Here is a 19,818-nt window from a genome sequence, read left to right as displayed (position 1 = left end):
AAGTGGAGTTTGCAAATACACAAACACAGTTTTATTTGTAGAGAATGCTCTGAGATGGGCAGACTTGTGCCCACACAGCCAGACCTTTTAAAAATACTTCTAAAATCTTAGTATCATCACTACTCCATATCTTTAGGATCTTACTGCCTCTTCTTTGAAAGCCAAGGCTAGGCTAGACCAGGTCTCTAGGTCTGGTTCTTTGCCGTCTTGGTGTTGGGCTGATTGTTCTCTGCTCCGATAACAGGGCTGAACTTGCTTCTCTTGGTTGGATTGGTGTGGAGAGGTACCTGTCTGTTTCTTGAACTGCCAGGTCACTGCAGTTTTTAAAAGCTGGCAGTAGCTATGAAGTTGTGATTTCACTAAATAATGATTCAGTGACAATCCTAGAGTAGTCTAATGGTGCAGGGGTGAATTGAAATGGATAATGACTGGAAAAAAGTGACACTTTTTTTTCCTCTTTTTTTTTAGTGTATATAAACTGGCTTTGTTTGCATCAGATCAGATCAGTTCCCTAGTACAGTTCACAGCAAAGCAGTTTAAAAAGTTATATGGATGGCACTGAGCACAGAAATACCTTAAGCTGGAGACCTGAAAAAGGTTGTTTAGTGTGACTGCTATAGGGATATTTACTGCTGTGCATTTATAGATACTTTTACATTTTCCACTGCTTGGCAGAGAAGTAAGAAGGCAGGGTTTTTTTACTTTTGGTAAGTGGTTTGTTGTCAGCCATAGATAGCCATAGATGTTGTAAGGATTTTTCCCTGAAGGTGGGAGGTGTGGTGCAAGAATGTAGCCATGCAGATGTAACTGTAATATGGCATAGGCAAAACTGTGAGATTCTCATAGAACGGATTGGTCAACAAATCACTCACAAGTTATATACCTGCCAGTAGGCAGAAATTAAATTGAAAGAAGGAAAGTAAAAAATAGAACTGAAACACCAAGAAAGCTTTGTCATAACTTTTCTTTTAAATATTTGTACTCTTTTAAAGTATTTTGTCCCATTTTCTCTGTATAGCCTAATACCTGGACTGATAGGAATGTTTTTAAAAGGAGTTTCCTGAGTAAGCAGAAGTTAAAAATCAGACTTCCCTTGCAAATGGTTTCTACTATTGTGTTGCTTTTTTTTTTTTTTTTTTTTTTTTTTAAAGATGTGTCTCATTGGATTACTTATGTATTCAAAAGTGACCTGACTTTGTTGTAGAAGGAGTAACTGCCACTTGCTTTAGGCAAGTTTGTGGTTGGTTTTGCCTTGATTAGCCTAGCTGGTCCATACATGTTTTTCTAACAGTGCTGATCAGCCTTAGCTCAACACAACACACAGAAGATGACTGGAGCCTTAGTCTGTAGGAGTCAGGCAGCTGGTGAAATTCTAACTGAGAAATGAAATCCTAACTCTCCAGAAATTTGGGAAATTAAAGGAGGATGACTTTGATGACGGATGCTGAAGATGAAGGAACTTTGAGAGCTGTGTGACAATCCGTGTTTTATTTTCCTTTGGTTGGTAGTTTTTGAATGATTGATACAGATGTGAATTGTTAAGCACTGTCATTTTATGAATTATCGATATTAAAATGTATAAAGGTCAAAATGAAAAGCAAAGCTACAGAGAGGTTTCATGCATTTGTGGTTTAGGTTACTTTTATGAGTTTAGGTTGCCTTTATGAGTTATGACCTTCACATGCCCTTGGTCTTGTTCCCTACCAGCAAGTCCATGTTAGCATCAATAATATTAGTTTATCTTTTGGTAGCAGACCTGATTTCAAAGACTCTGGACCAGAGCTGGAGGCAGGGTACTCTGAAAACAGACACCTGAGACTTTTTCTGGAATTTGTATTTGTGTTGGTTTTTTTGCTGTTATGGTTTTCTTTAATTTGTTTTGGTTTGATTTTTTTTTAAAACCCAGATTTCATATTTGGAAAACTTAGGCAATCTAAGTTTATAGCAGTAAATAGTACAACTGGTGATTGTTTTAGTGTTTCCATTCTTAAGTGACAAATTTTCTTCACTCTGCACATCTCTGTAGTCTTTTCACATTTTTGGCATTCATACTGTTAATATTTTAGGTGACTGTGACTGCAATGAATAGAACAGGTAACCTGTCTTGAGGCTGTTAATTCTTGCTCCACAAACTGTCCTTATGACAGGTGAGCCCTTCCCAGCCCTGTTAGTGCTGTTTGCATTATTAGTAGTTCTTTTTGATGAAAACCAGGTACCAGTGATGTTAGCTCTGGAAAAGGAAGTTAACTCTGCATCTTATTACATACCACTGGTTAATTACATTTGATCTAATATGGAGAGAAACACAGCTGAATATTATTCAGACCTGTAAGATTTCCTTTTTGTCAAGTGCAGTGCTTTGCAGAAAGCTAATAATGAATGTACTCCAGCACCTTTTTTGGGTATCTAGGGCAGGATTGTCTGGCAGCAAAACAGACTGATCAGGGAGGCAAATAGTTAATGTTATGTTGTAATTTGAAGAAGAATCCTTTAGAAACTGAGCATTTTCAAGCTCCTTAAGTGCTTTTTGACCAACATATATTATCTGATAGAAGCTACCAGAATACAGAATTAAATTCACCTGCTAAGGTCCAAGTTTTGGTGAGCTGGCAATAATAGTCCTAGAGTTGTAGTTATTTGTAGAACTATTGTTAGATTATATTGAGATTAGCCATAAATAATATAGCTGAAACTTGATTGTGTCTTCTTTTCAAAACAGAAATATCAAAGAATAATTTTACACGAAGGGTATTAGCATTACACTTAAAGGGCACATTCTTTAAATTATTTTCCGGTCTTCAGGTCCCACTGTGAATGAATCCCATGTGAAGATAATGTACACTGTAACTCTTAATGTCTAGTTTTTTTAAACAATTCCATCAGTTTAAAAATTTCAGGGCTTTTAAAGGTTATTTTTGCAATTATTGGAACCTATCAGAAGAGTAATACATGTGCTTTTTACAACTATGATTGTTATGCCTTGATGATTAGGGTAATTGAAGGATTGAAAGAGTAAACTAAATTTCAGAGCTAGAATACAGAAGATGTTGTGTACCTAGATGACCACAGTTATTTGCCAACCTTACAAATACGTGGAAGCAGAGTTTGTTTTCCCTCCTGCTACAGAAGAGGAGACTGAGGGGAGACCTCATCCCAGTCTAGAACTTTCTTATGAGGGGGAGAGGAGGGACAGACACCGATCTCCTTACTCTGGTGACCAGTGACAGAACCCAAGGGAAGAACCTGCAGTTGTGTCAGGGGAGGTTAAAGTTGGATATTAGGAAAGGTTCTTTCACCCAGAGGATGGCTGGGCACTGGAACAGCTCCCCAGGGAAGTGTCACAGCAGCAGGCCTGATGGAGTTCAAGAAGAGTTTGGACAATGCCCTCAGGCCCATTGTCCAGTCATCCTGGGGATGGTCCTGTGCAGGGACAGGGATTGGACTTGATGATCCTTGTGGGTCCCTTCCAACTCAGCATATTCTGTGATTCAGATGTTTTTGTGTAATTAGTATTCTAAGTATCAAAACATGGCTTTTGAGCTAAACAGCTGTTGAGCAAGTCTAAAATATATCATTCCTGAGCAGTTGTGGAACTGCACAGGGAGGGAAGTGTGGGGAATCAAAGTCTGAGTGTTTCCTATATAGCTGAACAAATTTCTTCAACTGAAAACTTTAAGAAAAGGATGAGAATAGACATCTGGTATAGTTGAATTTCACTTCTTGTTTCCCCAATAGAGTTTATTATTTCTCTGTTTATGACAGTGATCTTGTTGGTACTTCCTTTGTAATTGAAATTTGATTTACTGGAATTCAGATTGTTATGTAAAATGCCAGTGACCACAGACTTTTCAAGCTCCACACACTGTTTTGCATTTATCTTTTCATATTTTTCAATTTCTGTAGGTGAATACTGCCTGATCTTTATTCACCAAGGATTTAAAAATGTTTTTTTGCTGGAGCCAAGCTTCATTTTTATCTGAGAAGATAAGTTTAAACTTGGTAGGAAATGGAAGGTTCAAAGAAGTTTCTGTGGCAGGTTGGAGTCTTTTTGTAGAGCTGGCTTTGCAAGGAGATGAAGAGAAAAAATTAACTAGCAGTCACTGTACTTTGTTTTTCATTCTGACATTGTGTGCTGGGGAAAATGGCTGTAGATTTCAGAATAAGGAAGGGCACACATTTTTCTTTCCTGATGATGTTTGCCCACTACTTAAAAATGCACTCAGTCAACAGGAGAGGAGGCTTTCACCAGGATGATCCTAAACCAAATGCCAATCATCTAGCTAGTAGGAGGAAGAAATTCTAAATGTCTTTATATTTTAGTTGCTGTTTCTTATCCCAACTTCCCTGAACTCTCTCAGCCAGTAGAATCACCATTTTAGGGGGCTTTGGGTTTTTGCTTCAGCCAATGGATATATAATTCTGGGAAGTTATCAAAAGTGCCCACTTCATCAAAGTAAAGCAGTAAATTAGAGTAGTTTTAAAGAAATAAATTAGAGCAAATTATTCAGTGTTGAAGTAGCTTGAGCAGCATAAGACTACATCGTTTGTCAAAGGTTGATGGGTGTTAATCAAAATGCAGGTAACATCTCCAAAACATGAAAGGCCATCAGCAGGATCATGACACAAAGATTCTATGTCTGTACATGCAACTCTGGTTTGAAGGTCTGTGTTCAAATGTGTAGACATGTGGTTTCCTACATTGAGAAATAAAATCTCCTGTCTTAATCCCTCTTGGTAGTGTGTATTTATGGTGTGGCTTTGCTTTTTTATTTTTGCACTTCTTTTAGATCAGGTGCCCTCTACATCTGCTTAGGCAAGTCTGGGGTCTGGTGTGGACTCTTAGGGTGGGAGAGAGACTGGGATGTTGCCTCGTATCAGTAGCAGGGCAGGAGTCTCGTTTCTTAAAAGATTTAATTGAAAGATATGTCCTGCAATAGCAGTCATGCGTTTCCTTTGTTATGTGACTTTCCTGTCACATATGTCCATTGCATGACCTGATGTGTAGGTCTTACTTTAGGATAGAAGAGGTCTGAAAATTAGTACTACTGAATACAAACAGCAGACTTCATTACTGTTGTCATTTTTCTCTGCCTTGGAAATAAAACCTATTCCCAGTCTTCCCTGAATCCTTGGCTGCTAAAACCTCTTGGTCACGTATTTTATTATTGTATTTCTTTATCATGTTTGACAACTACTATTTGATGAAACATCGCTGATTTAACAGATCTTTGACAGAAGAAACCTTTAAGTGAGGCACTGGGTATGAAAAGCCATTAGAAAAACACGGTATGTAAAAATACCGCGTCTGCCTGATTCCTTCTCTCAGCCCATTGTGCAGTCTGAATCTGACTAGAGAAATCTTCACGTGTTTGGGAGAAGAAATTTTTGAATAATTTCACATTTCCATTAAAATAGTTTTTGTCACTGACATCAAGTCAGCCTTCCTCCTTCCTGTCACTTCACCTGTCTAAGACTGCTTGCCATTGTGTGTCAGTCTAACTGGAAACTACTTTCTAAAGATCATGAATTAGTCCCATGTTGATGCTGTTCAAAAGAAAGAAAAACATGGCAACAACAAACTTTATACAACTGCTTTTACTCTGTTCGCAGACCTAGATCAGTAACTTGGTCTGAATCTTTTCTGTCGAGACTAACTGGTGTGAAGCAGGTTCAGTCTTTTCTGCATTGTGAAGATTATACTACAGGAGTTTTGAGCCTCTTTTGTCTCCATAAAGAAGATAGTGGTGTAAAACCCTTAATGACTGCAAAACTCTTGCAATTTGCTTTTGGTTTTCCATTACATGTAACCTATAGATTCAGTATCTCAGGCAAGAGAACAGCCCAGACCAGAATACTTAATTCTCAAGTGTTCAAGCCTTTAAATCCTGTGTCATTGAAATAGCACTTAATAGTTCCTTATTCTATGTGCCTTTGGCAAGTTGATAATAAATCAGCTTTTTCCCCTTTTTCTCTGGATATGTGGCAAGTGAAGGAAGTAAAGAGAGCCCTGAACTCTTGAAAATTATGGAAGTATCTTAGCAAAATGTGCACAGAAAGTCTGCCAAACACACTTGTTTTTCTCCAGTGTTTTTAGGAAGTTTTATACAGAATGTGTGCCTACAATTCTTTTGTAGCTTTGAAAAACTGGGGCTTTGTGCATGACCCACGATTTGATCAAACAAAGGTACATATAATGACAACTAGTGTGAGATCTCCTGGATTTTCTGTTCACTGCAGATTTTCTGGGCTAGTGCAGGTTGTGAAAGGTGTAATCACTGATTGATCACCCAGCCTTTTTTTTTTTTTTTTTTTTTGAGGTAAAGCATTAACTTTTGTGTTTCAAAGTGCTGGATCAACTGGTCAGAAAGAGGTTTTTTTGAATTCTGCTACAGTTTTGACAGTTTGGGCTAAAAAGTAGGATACTATGGGATGGCAGGCATGCTGTTCTGAATTCATTTGGTGATGTCAGGGTGCTGACATCAACCCAAGTGTCCAAGGAATGAAATGGAAGAGCTCCTGGTTACTGAGTCATTAAAAGAAAAGTGCTAGGTCTTCTCTAGTGACTTAAACACTGCTCTGTGTTTGTTAATCTGGTATTTTTAGAGTTTAGTTTGACTGCAATGCCCTCAAAGTAAATGGAAGTCCATTTCTTGGGGAATAAAAGTTTGATATTGTTTACCCCTCTGCTAAAAATGCTTTCCTGGAGGTAATTTTAAGGATTTTATCTTTAAATTCCCATCTTTAAATTAAAATGTTCAGTTTGACATCATCATTTTTTCCACTGCAACCAAGTGATCTCACAAAAACATTTGGAGGGCAATGCAGCGGAAGTAAATTTAATGTTTTAATGAAACAGCTATTGCTTTATGCAAATATCTATGATAAAACAGACTAACAGATGAAAAGCCAAAATCATTCAAGCTAAAATCAGAATAGTTTGTAATTAAAATGCTGAAAATGTTTCCACAGTTTCTTAAGGAGATGAGAAGATTTTTATTATTGTTGTCAGGTATCTTACTAGTTAGGTGTATTATGGAGAGTTATTGTGAACTTTTTAACAATTTTGACTGAGGTGTGGCAGGTCAGTGGCAGATAAACCCCTAGGATTACAGTGACAGCATTGCATAAAAAAATATAGGTTTTCACTGGTTTATTTTATATTCCTGCATGAAACTGTAAATTATTTCCAAGTACCCTCTTTGATAGCTTCACTTTTCAGTTCACATCTTAAGCAAGAATGAAGGTCACACAACCAGAGTGTCCTGTGGCAGCTGTGTAATCTGCTAATATTTAAACATCAAGCAGTTGTTTGTTGTTAATATTGAAGGTAAGAATTGTGAAATAAAATGTTAAACTGCCTTTACTTTGTAGTCCCTGTCTTCAGGGAGATTATGTAATAAGTTTAAACGAAAACCCATATGGTGCTAGTTGGACAAACAGTGATACCCTTGTTTACAGGCAAAAGAGAGTGTGTTTGAAAACACATACTTTGACATATGTATTATTTTGAGATGACAGGTTAAAATCTTCAAGGGAGAAAGATACTTTGTTAATGTGAAAGTCCAGGTTTTCAGAGGATTATTAACATGTTCATGTGGGAAAGGTGGATAGTTACTGTTACTCAACTTTCACAGACGATGGCCGTGCTTCCCATGACCCAGTATGCCACTGTGTTGAGTGCTGTGTGGATAGAAAAAAGAAAAATAAATAGCATTGTTTTTTTGTTTCAAGTAGGAAAATGTTACCTTTTGCCCAAATATGTTCTAGAATGCTCCTGTTATTTTTGTTAGCTACAGGGAAGGGTTCCTGACCACAGGATTTTAGCTTTTCTTTGAGTCTCACCATTTATAGCCTTTTAATAACTTTACTTGATGTGTGTGATGTTGTTTCTCTTATGCGGGTGTCATTTGTTCTTTTTAAAGTTGTAGGTTGGATCCATACATGCATAAGGATTTGTGCCCACTCCCACACCCTTCCCAGTTCTCTGAGCTGCTGAGGTGTAGCATTTTGAATAGAGCTGAATAGATGGTATTGATTATAAACAGGATTTTGAAAAGTGAACTTCTGTCTTCAAAGAAAGAAACACAATACTGAAACAAACCACATTTGCCTGTCAGTTATTCCTACATAATTCCTGTCGTGGAATTATTGGTCAAGTCATGTAATATATATTTCATAACTTTTCTTAACTTTTCTTCAGCACATTTCTTTACCTGCTCATTCACAAGCATGGAGTTACAGATTACAGATTACTCTACCAACAACTTAAGATGCTGCCTATAAACGTTCCACAAGTTAATGTGATACAATATTATTATTATTATTATTATTATTATTATTATTATTATTATTATTATTATTATTATTATTATTATTATTATTATTATTATTATTATTTTGGTGGGGGTTTTTGTAATTAGTAGATATTTAAGAGCAGGTCATTCTGGTTATCATACCCCTATATGGCTCTGTGCCAGGTCTGCTTTCTTCAAAAGGTGGCAGGTTTTTGTTTATTGCTGCAAACAATCTTGCTCACTCACTGGGACCTTGTGTTGGCATCTGGGAGAGAAAATTATGCAGATACCTTTTTAACATTGTTCAGGGTGTCCTTGCCATTGTTGGTTCTGTAATTCATGAAGGTGTCAGATAAAGCATGGAATGCCTCTTTTTAGGTCTCTGTGTGTACTGTATGATGTCAGGTGCAATTGAGGCCTCTGAAGAATTTCCCTGGGAGTGCAGCATCATACCATTGCTTTGAATCTTTGGATTGTGATTTTTCTTGGTGGAAGAACCTCTTTAGGTTATTATAGCTGCTTTGTGCTATGGCAGGAGAAAGTGAGTGTTTGGGTGGTGGTTGCGGTCAGAAGCTTGAAGCCAGGTGAAACCAGGAGTGATTGTCTCCATTAAGCTGTGAGCTGTTGGGAACCTTGAGCACCATGAGCATGGGTACCTTGAAGAGCCTTGTTACTAACTTGTATGTTGCATTCAGAGATGGATCTCTCAGAGCTCACTGTTGCCCTGCACAGCTGTGAGATGATGCTTCCTGAAGGTGCCACTTTCTGAGAGCCATGATGTTAAATGGCCTTTTGTCTTGTCACCTACCCATTACTTCATCCTGGTTAAAATACATATTTTATGTTAATAACATTGAATGCCAGGCAAGATTCATGCTGCCATGATAGTCTGCCAGTTCTCTCTTATTTTTGAATGGTAACAGTGTCATTCAGTATCTTCACTGTCTGCTTTCTGCAGAAACTGCTTTCAATCTTGCAGTTGTTACACTGGAGAATTTTCCTATCCTTTGCTTCTTTGGGTGAGATGAATGTTTTTCTGCTAGGTGTAAGCCTCTGGAAGACAAATTGCTGGAACTGGGATGACTGTTTTGAAAGATGGCCATGAGGCCATTGATGTCTTGAGCTTATGGTCAGTGCACTGGGTGTACATTAGCATTATTGTTGTAACAAAACATGCCCTGGGATAATCAAAAAGGAAAGTCTAATCTGGACTGAGATAGCCACCAAATATGTTTTATCAGGTTCATTATTCTTAGATATGACTCTGTTTCTGAAAGGTGTAAGGAAGTAAATAGCAGCATTAACATCTATAACCTCATCCATCTATGATGAGCAGGAGTGGGTATTTTTGAAACATACCCATGACTGGATAAAAAATGTCACTTGACCATTCTCAGGAACTCCTTTGAAAAGAAACTTTTTAATTGAAGGACCTCTAATATATCTTATGTAGAATTATTCAATTCTTCAAGTGAGTGGTGAGCTCTGGTTTGCTGAGATACACAGGGACATATTAACGTTGCATAATGACCATCACAATGTGGCTCACTTGTGTATCTCTGGATCACTGTCCTGAGTAAAAATGTGTTGCAGAAGAGCTATGAGACAATAGGGAATATTACTTTGCGAGAGAAATTACAGTCACAGTATGATAACACTTTATGATGGTTAGATAGAGTGATTGGAGAACTGGGCTTTTTCTGATAGTAAATGAAAAGCGAAAGAAGTTTCTGTTTTTAACAACATTTAGGTTTTCAGGTTCAGTTTCTTACTGCGGTGTAGTGCATCAATTTTTGTTGCAGGAATGATAGCTGTTGTATCCTTGTCCTAGTCTGGAGGCTAACTACAAATAGTCCAGCTTGTTCCTAACTCCATTTTCTGATAAGTGCTTAAAGTTTGGAGTGGTTTGTGTTGGCCACAGTATGGTACTTTTTCCTTTACTTAAATGCTTTCACTAACCAATGGCAATGCCTAGCTATTTTTTCCTTTGTTAGTTTTACTGTCCTTCTGTTTTCCAGATCTTTAAGTACAAAAATTGTAGAAGTAAGCGCTCTAAAGGCATTTTTTACATAGCATTGATTAGCTAATCTTGGAAATTCTTGTAGCAGTTTTTCTTAAGATATGTACTACTTCCACCTTGGTTTCTGTACCTACTTGGAAGTATTGGACAAACTGGACAAGGATATTCCTGTGTGTATATAATTGGTGTTGGTCCTTGATGAATTTGTGTGCAAAAATACTATAGTTCATTGTGAGTCTCCTTGTGTGAGAACCATCCTATGAACAAGCCATCTGCATTTGCTCTGGGACTTTGAAAGTAGGATCAAAGCTAGAAGGTAATTGCACAATAAAGTAGGTTTGTTAGCTTTGATTCACCTGGGGAAGTGAGGCTTCCACCTCCCATGGTGCAGAAGACTGGGAATTGCCCAGAGATTATAATTATGATGAAGTGAAGATGGATGTGAATAGCTTTGCCTGAGATATGCTGTCTTTGTTAGCTAACAATTCATTTTGCTTCAGCAGTGTGTGGGGTAGACTCAGCACAACTGTCTAGTTTCAATAGTGCTTGTTCTGCATCTCTTCATTCTCAACCAGTCTGTAGGGTATGAAAAGATCCTACAGAAGATTCTTTATTGTTAATAGCATTCATTTATCTTAGCTTTGCTAGGTGTTATTAGACAAAGGAATGCTTAGTGTAGGGTTAGACTTTTGCGAAGTGTAGTTGAAATGTTTGACTGAGAGGATCAGAACTGTTTTTAGAAGAGAAAGACTGTGCTCAGACTGATCAGGCTGGATATACCTACCTGCTTGGTAGTTACCAACGTCTCTTGCAGTTCTTCTTAGCTTAAGCCTTTGGGCAGATATGCCAAATGCTATCTGAACTGTATTTTCCTAGGAGAAATACTCAGTTTATTGTTAAGGAGGTCTGTTGAGAAGGTTTTTGATCTGCCTTCAATGCCAGCTCTCCTTGCAGTTGTCTGATTTTCTGCTTGGTGAGCTGGTCCACACATCTTGCTTGAAATCTCCCTTGTAATGTCAAGTTCTGCATGGTTCACTTTCCACTGTAGATCACAGTCAAGTTCTTTTACTGTAGAAGGAATGGCAGTTCTTTTGCTGAGGTGACAATATTGGACTAACAGAAAATGCTTATTGAGGCAGCTGAAACAAGAGGCTGTGCCCTGCACAGAGGCTGATGCAGAATACTTGTAACTTAGGATATGGGTGTGATGATGGAAAGTGACCAAGGAAAGTGCTAGGTTAGGAGAATGATTATATATGTTAATGCCAGTATAGTCTAAAAAGGGAAGAAAGATGATTCTCATCTACATGAACAGGTTAGCTGTATTAAAATAAAAACTGGAATATTGTCTTAGCATAATACTTAGTGGGTTTCTGGTCTGAATTCAGACTTGGCCAGTAACTGTGCTTTGACTGGTTTCCGATATTCCAGTCACTCTTTTAAACAAGAATGTAAGGTCAAACCCCAGTTTGATCTCCTTTGGAGTTGCACATTTGAAGTGTATATGTATACTTTTAGCCAGAAGGAAACATTACAATGATCTAATCTGACCTCTTACATAAACTGGGCCACATGTGTTTGAGTCTTACAGGTGGACTCAATAACTTGTGATGAAATAAAAGAATAACCCTACAAGACATAAGGTTTCAATTTTAATTTGAGGTCTTGTAGTGGTATGAAATACATTGCATTCTTCAGTTGTGTTTAAGAATGGATGAACTTCTGAAAAATAATCTTAATTTCAACACAAGTTACAGGAGCATGTGATCACTTGTTGAGCCTTTCATCAAACATCTTTTCTCTGTATGTGTCTGTAGATGGTGTTCTCTAGAACTGAGCAGACCGAGCTCACCACTGTCAGCTCTGCCACAGCTCTGGCTCTGTGCTTGGAGAAGGACAGCTGTCCAGCATCTTACCTGCTCGCTGTCAGGAGGTTTTAAAGATACTGAGGTCTGGGGGGGAACCTTACCTCTGTTTTTCCTTCACATCTGAATTGTATTCAGACTAAACCAAAAGAAAGAAAGAGTATTATCTCTTTGTCTTGGGTTAGGCCTTGCTGTTGTTGCAATAAACTTTCTAGAATATTGTAGCAATTCCCAAGTATTCCTGGATCATAATCACCTTTCTACTCTGTTCAGACTGTGGCTACTAAAATGATCTTTGCTGTAAAGGTGAGAAGATCAGATACTATATTTTTGCCATTAGATTGATGTTATATTGACATTAATTATGATTTTCCTACTGCCCTTTTTCTTTCTTGCCCCCCCCATGTTGTTGTTCTTTACTGGATGGAGCATACTATGTTATTAATCTTTTTGTGTCTTTTGATACCATGCAATCTTTCACAACCTGTTTCTTCTACCTTGTGTATGACAAATATATTAATAGAATTGGTTGGAAATGTAATATAATCTTCTTTGACTCTCAGTAGATTCTGTTTTCTTGTGTCCTACAGTTATATTTTTATGGAAAGACTCTGCATTTAATTTTGAGTATGGAAGTGAGACTGAAAATGCATGTCTCTGTAAATTGAGGATAAGTCAATAAGGAGAAAAGAGGGCTGCTGGAGAAAATGGGCTGAAATTATGGTCAAGGTGCAAGGGAGCCTGAAAATATGATGAGCTCCAGCATGCAAATCAATCTGTGTTACTGTCTCTCACAGTTTTCCTTTTCTCTGTGCACCCTTTGTTGAGTGTTGTTGCAAATGGGAGGGACTCAGCATTTTAAGTGCAGTTCTTATACTGCCTGTTCTGTTTCATTCTTCAGATATATTATAACACCCATGTACACACAGTATGTTGCTAAAAACTTTCAGGTGTCTACCTTAGGAATGAAAATCCCTGCTGATATTTTCTATACATGATCCCAATCTTCCCTGTAGAGTGTTCTAACTTGATTATAGTCCTGCACTTCAGTTGATGTACTCTGTTGTCTCCTGGGCTTTTTAATAACAAATGTTGTATGTTGGAGGGCGTTCTTCTCTGAACCTTACTTAATAGAAGTTGCAGTTTTAAGTGTATCTGTTACATAGTATTTTTTTTAAAGAGCAACGCAACATTATTTCACTCAGATCTCCTTTATCAAACGCCTTCTCCTGCCGCTAGAGAGGTGTTAGGCCTTCCAGCTCGTAGCTGGTTTTGTCTTTATGGAGAAAAGATGGAAGTAAAATTGGGAAGTCTTTCCGGTAACAAAACACATCACCTGAACCCAGTTATGTGAGTCAGTAAATATCACCTGAGCTGACTGATGGAGAAGCAGCTTTCATCTGTGGGTCACTTTTCATCAAGCATGCTACCTGTCAGCTTGCAGTCTTGTTGGCATCAGGTTACTCAGCCTTTCAACTGATGACATAACAGATTACAGAATGGTATGGAAAGTAATATTTTGATCTTTTCTAGAGGGGAATCTTCTAGTAACACCTGTCATCAGGATCAGTTTTTATGGCTGTGTGTGCAGCTTCAGCCTTGCCTATAGCTGGGTATGGATGAAAAGCTGAATAAAATGCTTCTCTTAGTCACTGGTATGGCTGCATTAATATCAGTCTTCCTGAAGTTCTCATGTAATGTAATGGAGGCGCTTTTCTTCATTTGGGATCAGATACACCTTTCAGAAAGCACATTGGTAGATGTGACATGGATGCACCAATTAACACGGTGTTAACCATGCCTTTCCTCTCCTGTTTGCTGGGGAAAGGAAAAATGAGGAAGTAGACTGTGGGAAATGGAGAAAAGCTGTGGTATGCAGCCACTGCTGGGGCTCCCAGTCTGCAGTTCTCCTGTGCCATTCATTGACCTAACCAACTTCAACCTATCTTTCAGTATCGGTGGTAAAAAAAACCCACTCAAATTCCCCCGTAATCAAATGGGGGCTCAAAAATGGTAGCTGGACTGTGAGCACATCTCCCAGGTTTCTCAGAATTGTTAATGTCAGTGAAATTAAAGGAAAATAGTGTAAGTTCATGTATCTTTTCCTTTTTTTTCCTGCCTTGGTTTCTTTAGGCTTAGCTTTCTCTGACAGTATAAAATTTGAACTTTAAGACACAAAATATGATATTGATTTATATTTACTGGCTAAAGAAGTGTCTTTCCTTTGCTTGTATAGTGGCAAAGTTCTGGACTGAAGCAGCATAGAAATACTGCTTTCTTTTCTTTCCACAGAGTTCCCAATTGCTCTAGACTATCAGATTTTTACAAACAGGTTAAATTAAATCTCTGTTCACAGTGATTGTATTTAGGACACCTTGCATTTTAGCAAACACACATTTTTATATTCTTAGCTTCAAAATTACGCTTTGATTTTTTTGCAATGCTTTCACACAGATTTCTGTGTAGACACAGGATTGGGACTCCAGCTGTGGACTTTGTCGGTTGAGCATAGATGTGGTTTTTCCCTTTTAAAAAACTTATAGAATTTTGTAAGAAACTGTAATCATAGACTTTTCTTAAAATATTCTGGGGTTTGGTTTGGTTTTTTTTGGTTTTTTTGCATGTTTTTTTGTGGATTTTTTTGGTATTTTTTCACCATCTGGGATGAGGACAAACTTATTGAAGATTTGTCAGTAAGTGTATGTGTGAGGATATAATGCTGTTGTACAGACTTACACGGACTCTTTCTATTTTCTGCAGTAGGCCAGTATGGTTCCAGAAATGCACTTGGGGTCACATTTTCCTTTGCACTCTACCATTGCTATAAAGAGTTAAGAAAGTAAAGTAGTGTTTTATTGATAACATTTCTGATGTTTGATTAAGTGAGGGTAAGATTGTGTGTCTTGTCCTTTGGCTGTTTATTCCCTGTTACAAATTTTTTTGAAAATCTGTGTTTGCTTGCAAAGTATTTTTTTTTTTTTTAATTTGGAATACATGGATGTTCTGAATTGACTTGTCAGATGAGGGTTATTATGTTAGCAAGCAAGATTTAATCAAGGTAGCTTGAAGAAGGAAAGGGAAACTATAGTAGGCACAGGCTGAGGGGACACATCCATTTAGTGCCAAAAGCAGCAAAAGGATTGTATGGTATATCAACCAGGATAATACTGATGAACTTACTCCATAGTGGGTTGAATATTTTTTGATTCAGTGTTTTGAAAAAAAAAAATCTAATTTGGGCTTGTGGTGATAAATATAAATTACATTTAACTTTCAACTTCCTAATTTGATCTGCAGAAAAATCTAGATACTCTAGATACTGCTTTCTGAATTAATCTCATTAAAAACATCTACACTTTAAGTTTATAATGGTGTAATAAGCCAAATAGTTACATTGAAATTCAGTTTTTTATGGAGCTGCTTTCTTGAACAAGTTTGTGAGTCTGAGTATTTCATTCTTGCCGTTTATCACTTATGGACTGTGTATGGCGCTCTGAAATCTTTAAGTGAAAGGTGCTAGAGGTGTAGAAAATCTGTGGTAAGGATAGTATAATGCTGAATCCCAGCAGAGAGGTATGTTATAGAGATGTGATTCTTGAATGTCTTTGTGACTTGTTAATGTGTGCTTGTTTAAGAGTTGCAGGGTTGCATAACGAAAGCAGAACAAAAATATTGAATAACCTTATGTAAGTGTGAAATGGATAAAATGAGCGTGGCCAACTAAAGCTGTGCCTAATTTATCTGAGGTGAACATTTATTTTCATCACTTGTTCTGTTGTTTGTGTTCTTGTTTTTAAATGACACTTTGACACCTTTTGTGTAAGCTATGCATATTAATGTAATTGTATTTACTTGTAGGTGGCTCTAACCAAAAGAGCTGATCCAGCTGAGTTGAAAGCAATATTTTTGAAGGTATGTGTAAAGTAAATATTTTACTCTCTCTGCTTAAATTTTTCATATCTTTTGCTCCTTTATTGCAGCATACAACTCTTGATATTTTTTTTCCAACCATTAATCATTCACTGTATTATTACCATGTTAGACTTAAATACCATTATCAGAATTGAACAATGCTCACCAAGAAGTCAGATATATTCCTGAGTGATTATTGTATTGACTCAGAAGAAGTATTGCTATCTTAGAAAAAACCCACATTGTTCAGAGAATGTGGTAGGAGTTTCACTATTGTTCTTATGTGTGGTAAAATGTTCATGTAGATACCTTACTGTTAAATGATTTGATAAACTTTCTTCTTCCATCCTTGCCATCCTTTCTTCCTTGGGGTTATCTCTGCTTCTGTTATTTGTAGAACTGTTGGGATGATCACCATGTGAAGTGCTGGCCATATTTATTATTTAACTGAAATTCTTTCTTTGTTGGCCTGCTGTGGAAAGCACGCAAGTAAAGACTCGCGTACTTGCTTATGTACTTGAGAGAAATGAGCTTTAGTGTTTTGCTGAAGACTGGGAGCTGATTCTCCAACGCTGCTCTGTTCTTGTGAGACCCCACCTGCATTGCTGCATCCAGCTCTGGGACACTCAAGATAAGAGGGATGTGAACCTGTTGGAGCTAGTCCAGAGGAGGGTCAAAAAAAGATGATCAGAGTGCTGGAGCACCTTTGCTATGGAGACAGACTGAGAATTGAGTTGTTCAGCCTGGAGAAGAGATGGCTCCAGGGAGATTTTGCTGCAACCTTTCTGTACCTCAGTGGAGCCTACAAATGTCCCTCTGGAGAGGGACATTTCACAAGTATAGGGATATTTTACAAGAACATGTAGTGGTAGGAGAAGGCAGAATGACTTTAAACTGAAAGAGAGTAGGTTTAGGTTAAGGAAGTAAGGAAGAAACTCTTACTGTGAGGTTGGTGAGTCCTCAGAATAGCTTACCCAGAGGAGTTATGGATGCCCCATCCCTGGAAGTGTTCAAGGCCAGATTGGATGGGGCTTTGAGTAACCTGGTCTAATGGGACATGTATGTGCCTATGGCAAGGAGATTGGAACTAGATGATCTTTAAAGTCTTTTCCAACCCAAACTATTCAGTGATTTTGTGAAACTGGCCTTCTTTGGCCCATTTCCTAAATTTAAATAACTATCTCTAGCCTTCCTAAGATTCATTAGTCCACTATCTGGGTAAGTTTGGTATTCTGGTATAAAATAAAAGAGTAGAAAAATTTGTGGTTCTGAAGAATAAGTATGAGGTAGATAGCACAGTGCTATTAGGGAGCTGTTGTATCTAAATTATTTCTGTGGAGGTGTTGAGGGCCTGAGACAGCTCATACTTTTCCAGTTTCTTCCCTCCATCTTTGCTCTCCAGCATCATGCCCCACTCTCTGTGTAGTTCTTGGTATTTTTTCCATTGTCCCTTGTGAGCTATTATTAACCATATGTGTAGGTGTCACAATGTATATTGCCTGTATTTATAGTTTTATTATATACTGTCAGTATTTATAGCTCCTGAGAAAGTCAGGATTTAACTTCTTAAGTCCTGGAACTTGTATCTGTCAGGAGAGCAAAGAGACCCTTGCAAAAGAAGGGGTTATGTGGTTTACAGAGGAACATACTTGAAGAGCAGGAGCACAGCAGCAGAAAAAGCAGACAGGGATTAGACCACTGACCTGAGAAGACAGTAGCATTGAGGAAGGAAATAAACACACTAGAGAGAAGCCCAGTCCCTTCTGAGCTATGAGGTGATCCTCAGTTGGAGAGTGGGGAAGTTGGTGAGTTGGTTTGCTGAGAATAGTGGGAAAATTGTTTCCTACCTGCCTGTGGATATTCATCTCTTACATTTCTGAAGATTGCAGCTCCCTCAACCACCTGGTTTGGTGATTGAATGGGTTGTAGTTTAGCACACTAAATGCCACTCTGACTTCTTTTTCTTCCTCTTTTGCTTTCCCTTCCATTAAAAAGAAGAGATCCCAGTAAAGAAGTAATGAAATATGAGCTAAATGTTTTGTTCAGTGTAATGCAGCATTGTCATGCTGCTTACTCCCAAGAAGGAAAAAATGATGAGTAAATGTGTTATGTTGTTTCATGGTCTACAGATGAGTGATGCCCAGAGTGTTAATTAAGCTTCTCCAGGCTATTTTAAGTGGTGAAGCCAATAGAGTTGCTTCTGCAGATTGTGGAATGTTCACTTACAAAATAATTTGACAACTATTCTTTCCTACTTCAATTCAGAATTTAAAAATGTGATTGCTGTTTAGGGATGGTACCCACAGTGTAGAAATAAATGTGAAATTATCAGTTTAAATGCAGTGCATTGCAGTCAACTTGTAGCATATTTAGTATGTCAAATCCCCAATAGAATGTTTGCAAATCTTACTTTAAATGTGGTTAAACTTGTTATTACTTGACTATATAAAAAGTGTGTAAATAAGTTGCCAAAAAGCCATTAAGTACTATGTATAATATCAAATTCTCTGTGGGTATAATTGTCAAAGTGGGGGAAAATAAAATTGTAAAGAACCAATTTTTAAATGCTGCCCCTCCAAAACAAATAGAATTGATGTTTTCTTTATTTTTGTTATGATAATTTCCAAGAGTACTTCTTCTAAGTCTTCTAACATAACCCCTAAGAGATTAGATTTTAGTCAAAGTGATCAAGCTGACATTTTTCAAGGTCATTTTCTATATGTAGTATAGAGTACGTGATTGGATTTCAAATACACTTGAGTAAATCACAATGACAAGAAACAGGGGGACACTGAAACCTTGTGCTGTTTTCTGTTATTGAGTGCCCTAGCAGGGGGTTAGACTGGATGAAAAAAAGAAATGTAGAAGCATAGACTGTCTGACTTATTTGATTTGTTTCTCAATAGCAGCTGTGTTAAAAGTTTCTGTGGCTGGGATTTTGAAGGATTCTGTCTTTCTGCAAATGATTACATTGAAATCAATTGATCTGTTAGTTCTTATAAAAGTATACAATTCAAAATTCCTTGCAATGTAGCAGCTAGCAAGCATGTGTTATTGAAACAGGAATCCTTTAGCACTATCCAATATATAGATGCCAAAACAAGTTATGTTTTGTTGGACTTGCTTTTCTCAAGCCCTGTTTCTTGAAGATATTGCTGTACCTGAAAATGGTATTTCTACAGCACTAGAAAAATAATCTACTTACTGTAACACTTTGGCATCCCTCTGAGAGTTATATGCCTACAGCAGGTATAACAGTGCGCTGCAGGCTCCAATATGAAATGAAAACTGGCAGTTTTCGTCCCTTAGCGGAGCCACAGTAATGTGAAATAAAACATGTGCTTGAAGTACACTACAAAATAGCAATAGGCATCTAATTTATTTATTACTTTAGTGTGGATAATACTCTGTGGGGAGATGCAATGATAGTTTATCATCCTACCCTGCCTTAAAAAATTAAAAAAGAGAAATCAGCGGTTTCTTTCCTGTTCTCAATGCATACTTGTTATCCCAAGATAGATCTGTTTCCCTTAAAGCTAGCACATGGTTCTACAAATCTTGCCAGGGATTTCTGTTTCTCTTAATAATTGTCATTATCCTTTTTATTTTCTCAAAATACATTCTTCAGGGTTGATTTCAAATTTGACCTTCCTCAGAAAATTAGGAGTTAAAAATTTGAGGGTAGAGGTGGTAACAAAGGGAATTTTATTTATTTAGATATTATCTT

General features: G+C 37.5%; 1 protein-coding gene across 4 annotated transcripts in view; it reads left to right on the top strand.

Annotated features, from left to right (window-relative positions):
* Positions 1–19,818, top strand: part of SLC25A13 (solute carrier family 25 member 13) — a 99,039-nt gene that overhangs the window by 7,768 nt on the left and 71,453 nt on the right. For 3 of the 4 annotated variants that reach the window (XM_064704349.1, XM_064704348.1, XM_064704347.1), the window contains one exon: positions 16,038–16,091. In XM_064704349.1, the coding sequence (XP_064560419.1) occupies positions 16,038–16,091 (54 nt within the window). Of the gene's footprint in view, positions 1–12,800; positions 13,682–16,037; positions 16,092–19,818 lie in introns of those variants that run through there. The other variant, XM_064704350.1, reaches the window with a different exon arrangement.

Source organism: Zonotrichia leucophrys, chromosome 2, assembly GCF_028769735.1.
Source record: "Zonotrichia leucophrys gambelii isolate GWCS_2022_RI chromosome 2, RI_Zleu_2.0, whole genome shotgun sequence".
Taxonomy (NCBI): domain Eukaryota; kingdom Metazoa; phylum Chordata; class Aves; order Passeriformes; family Passerellidae; genus Zonotrichia; species Zonotrichia leucophrys.
This window is presented reverse-complemented; position numbering and strand designations above follow the sequence as displayed.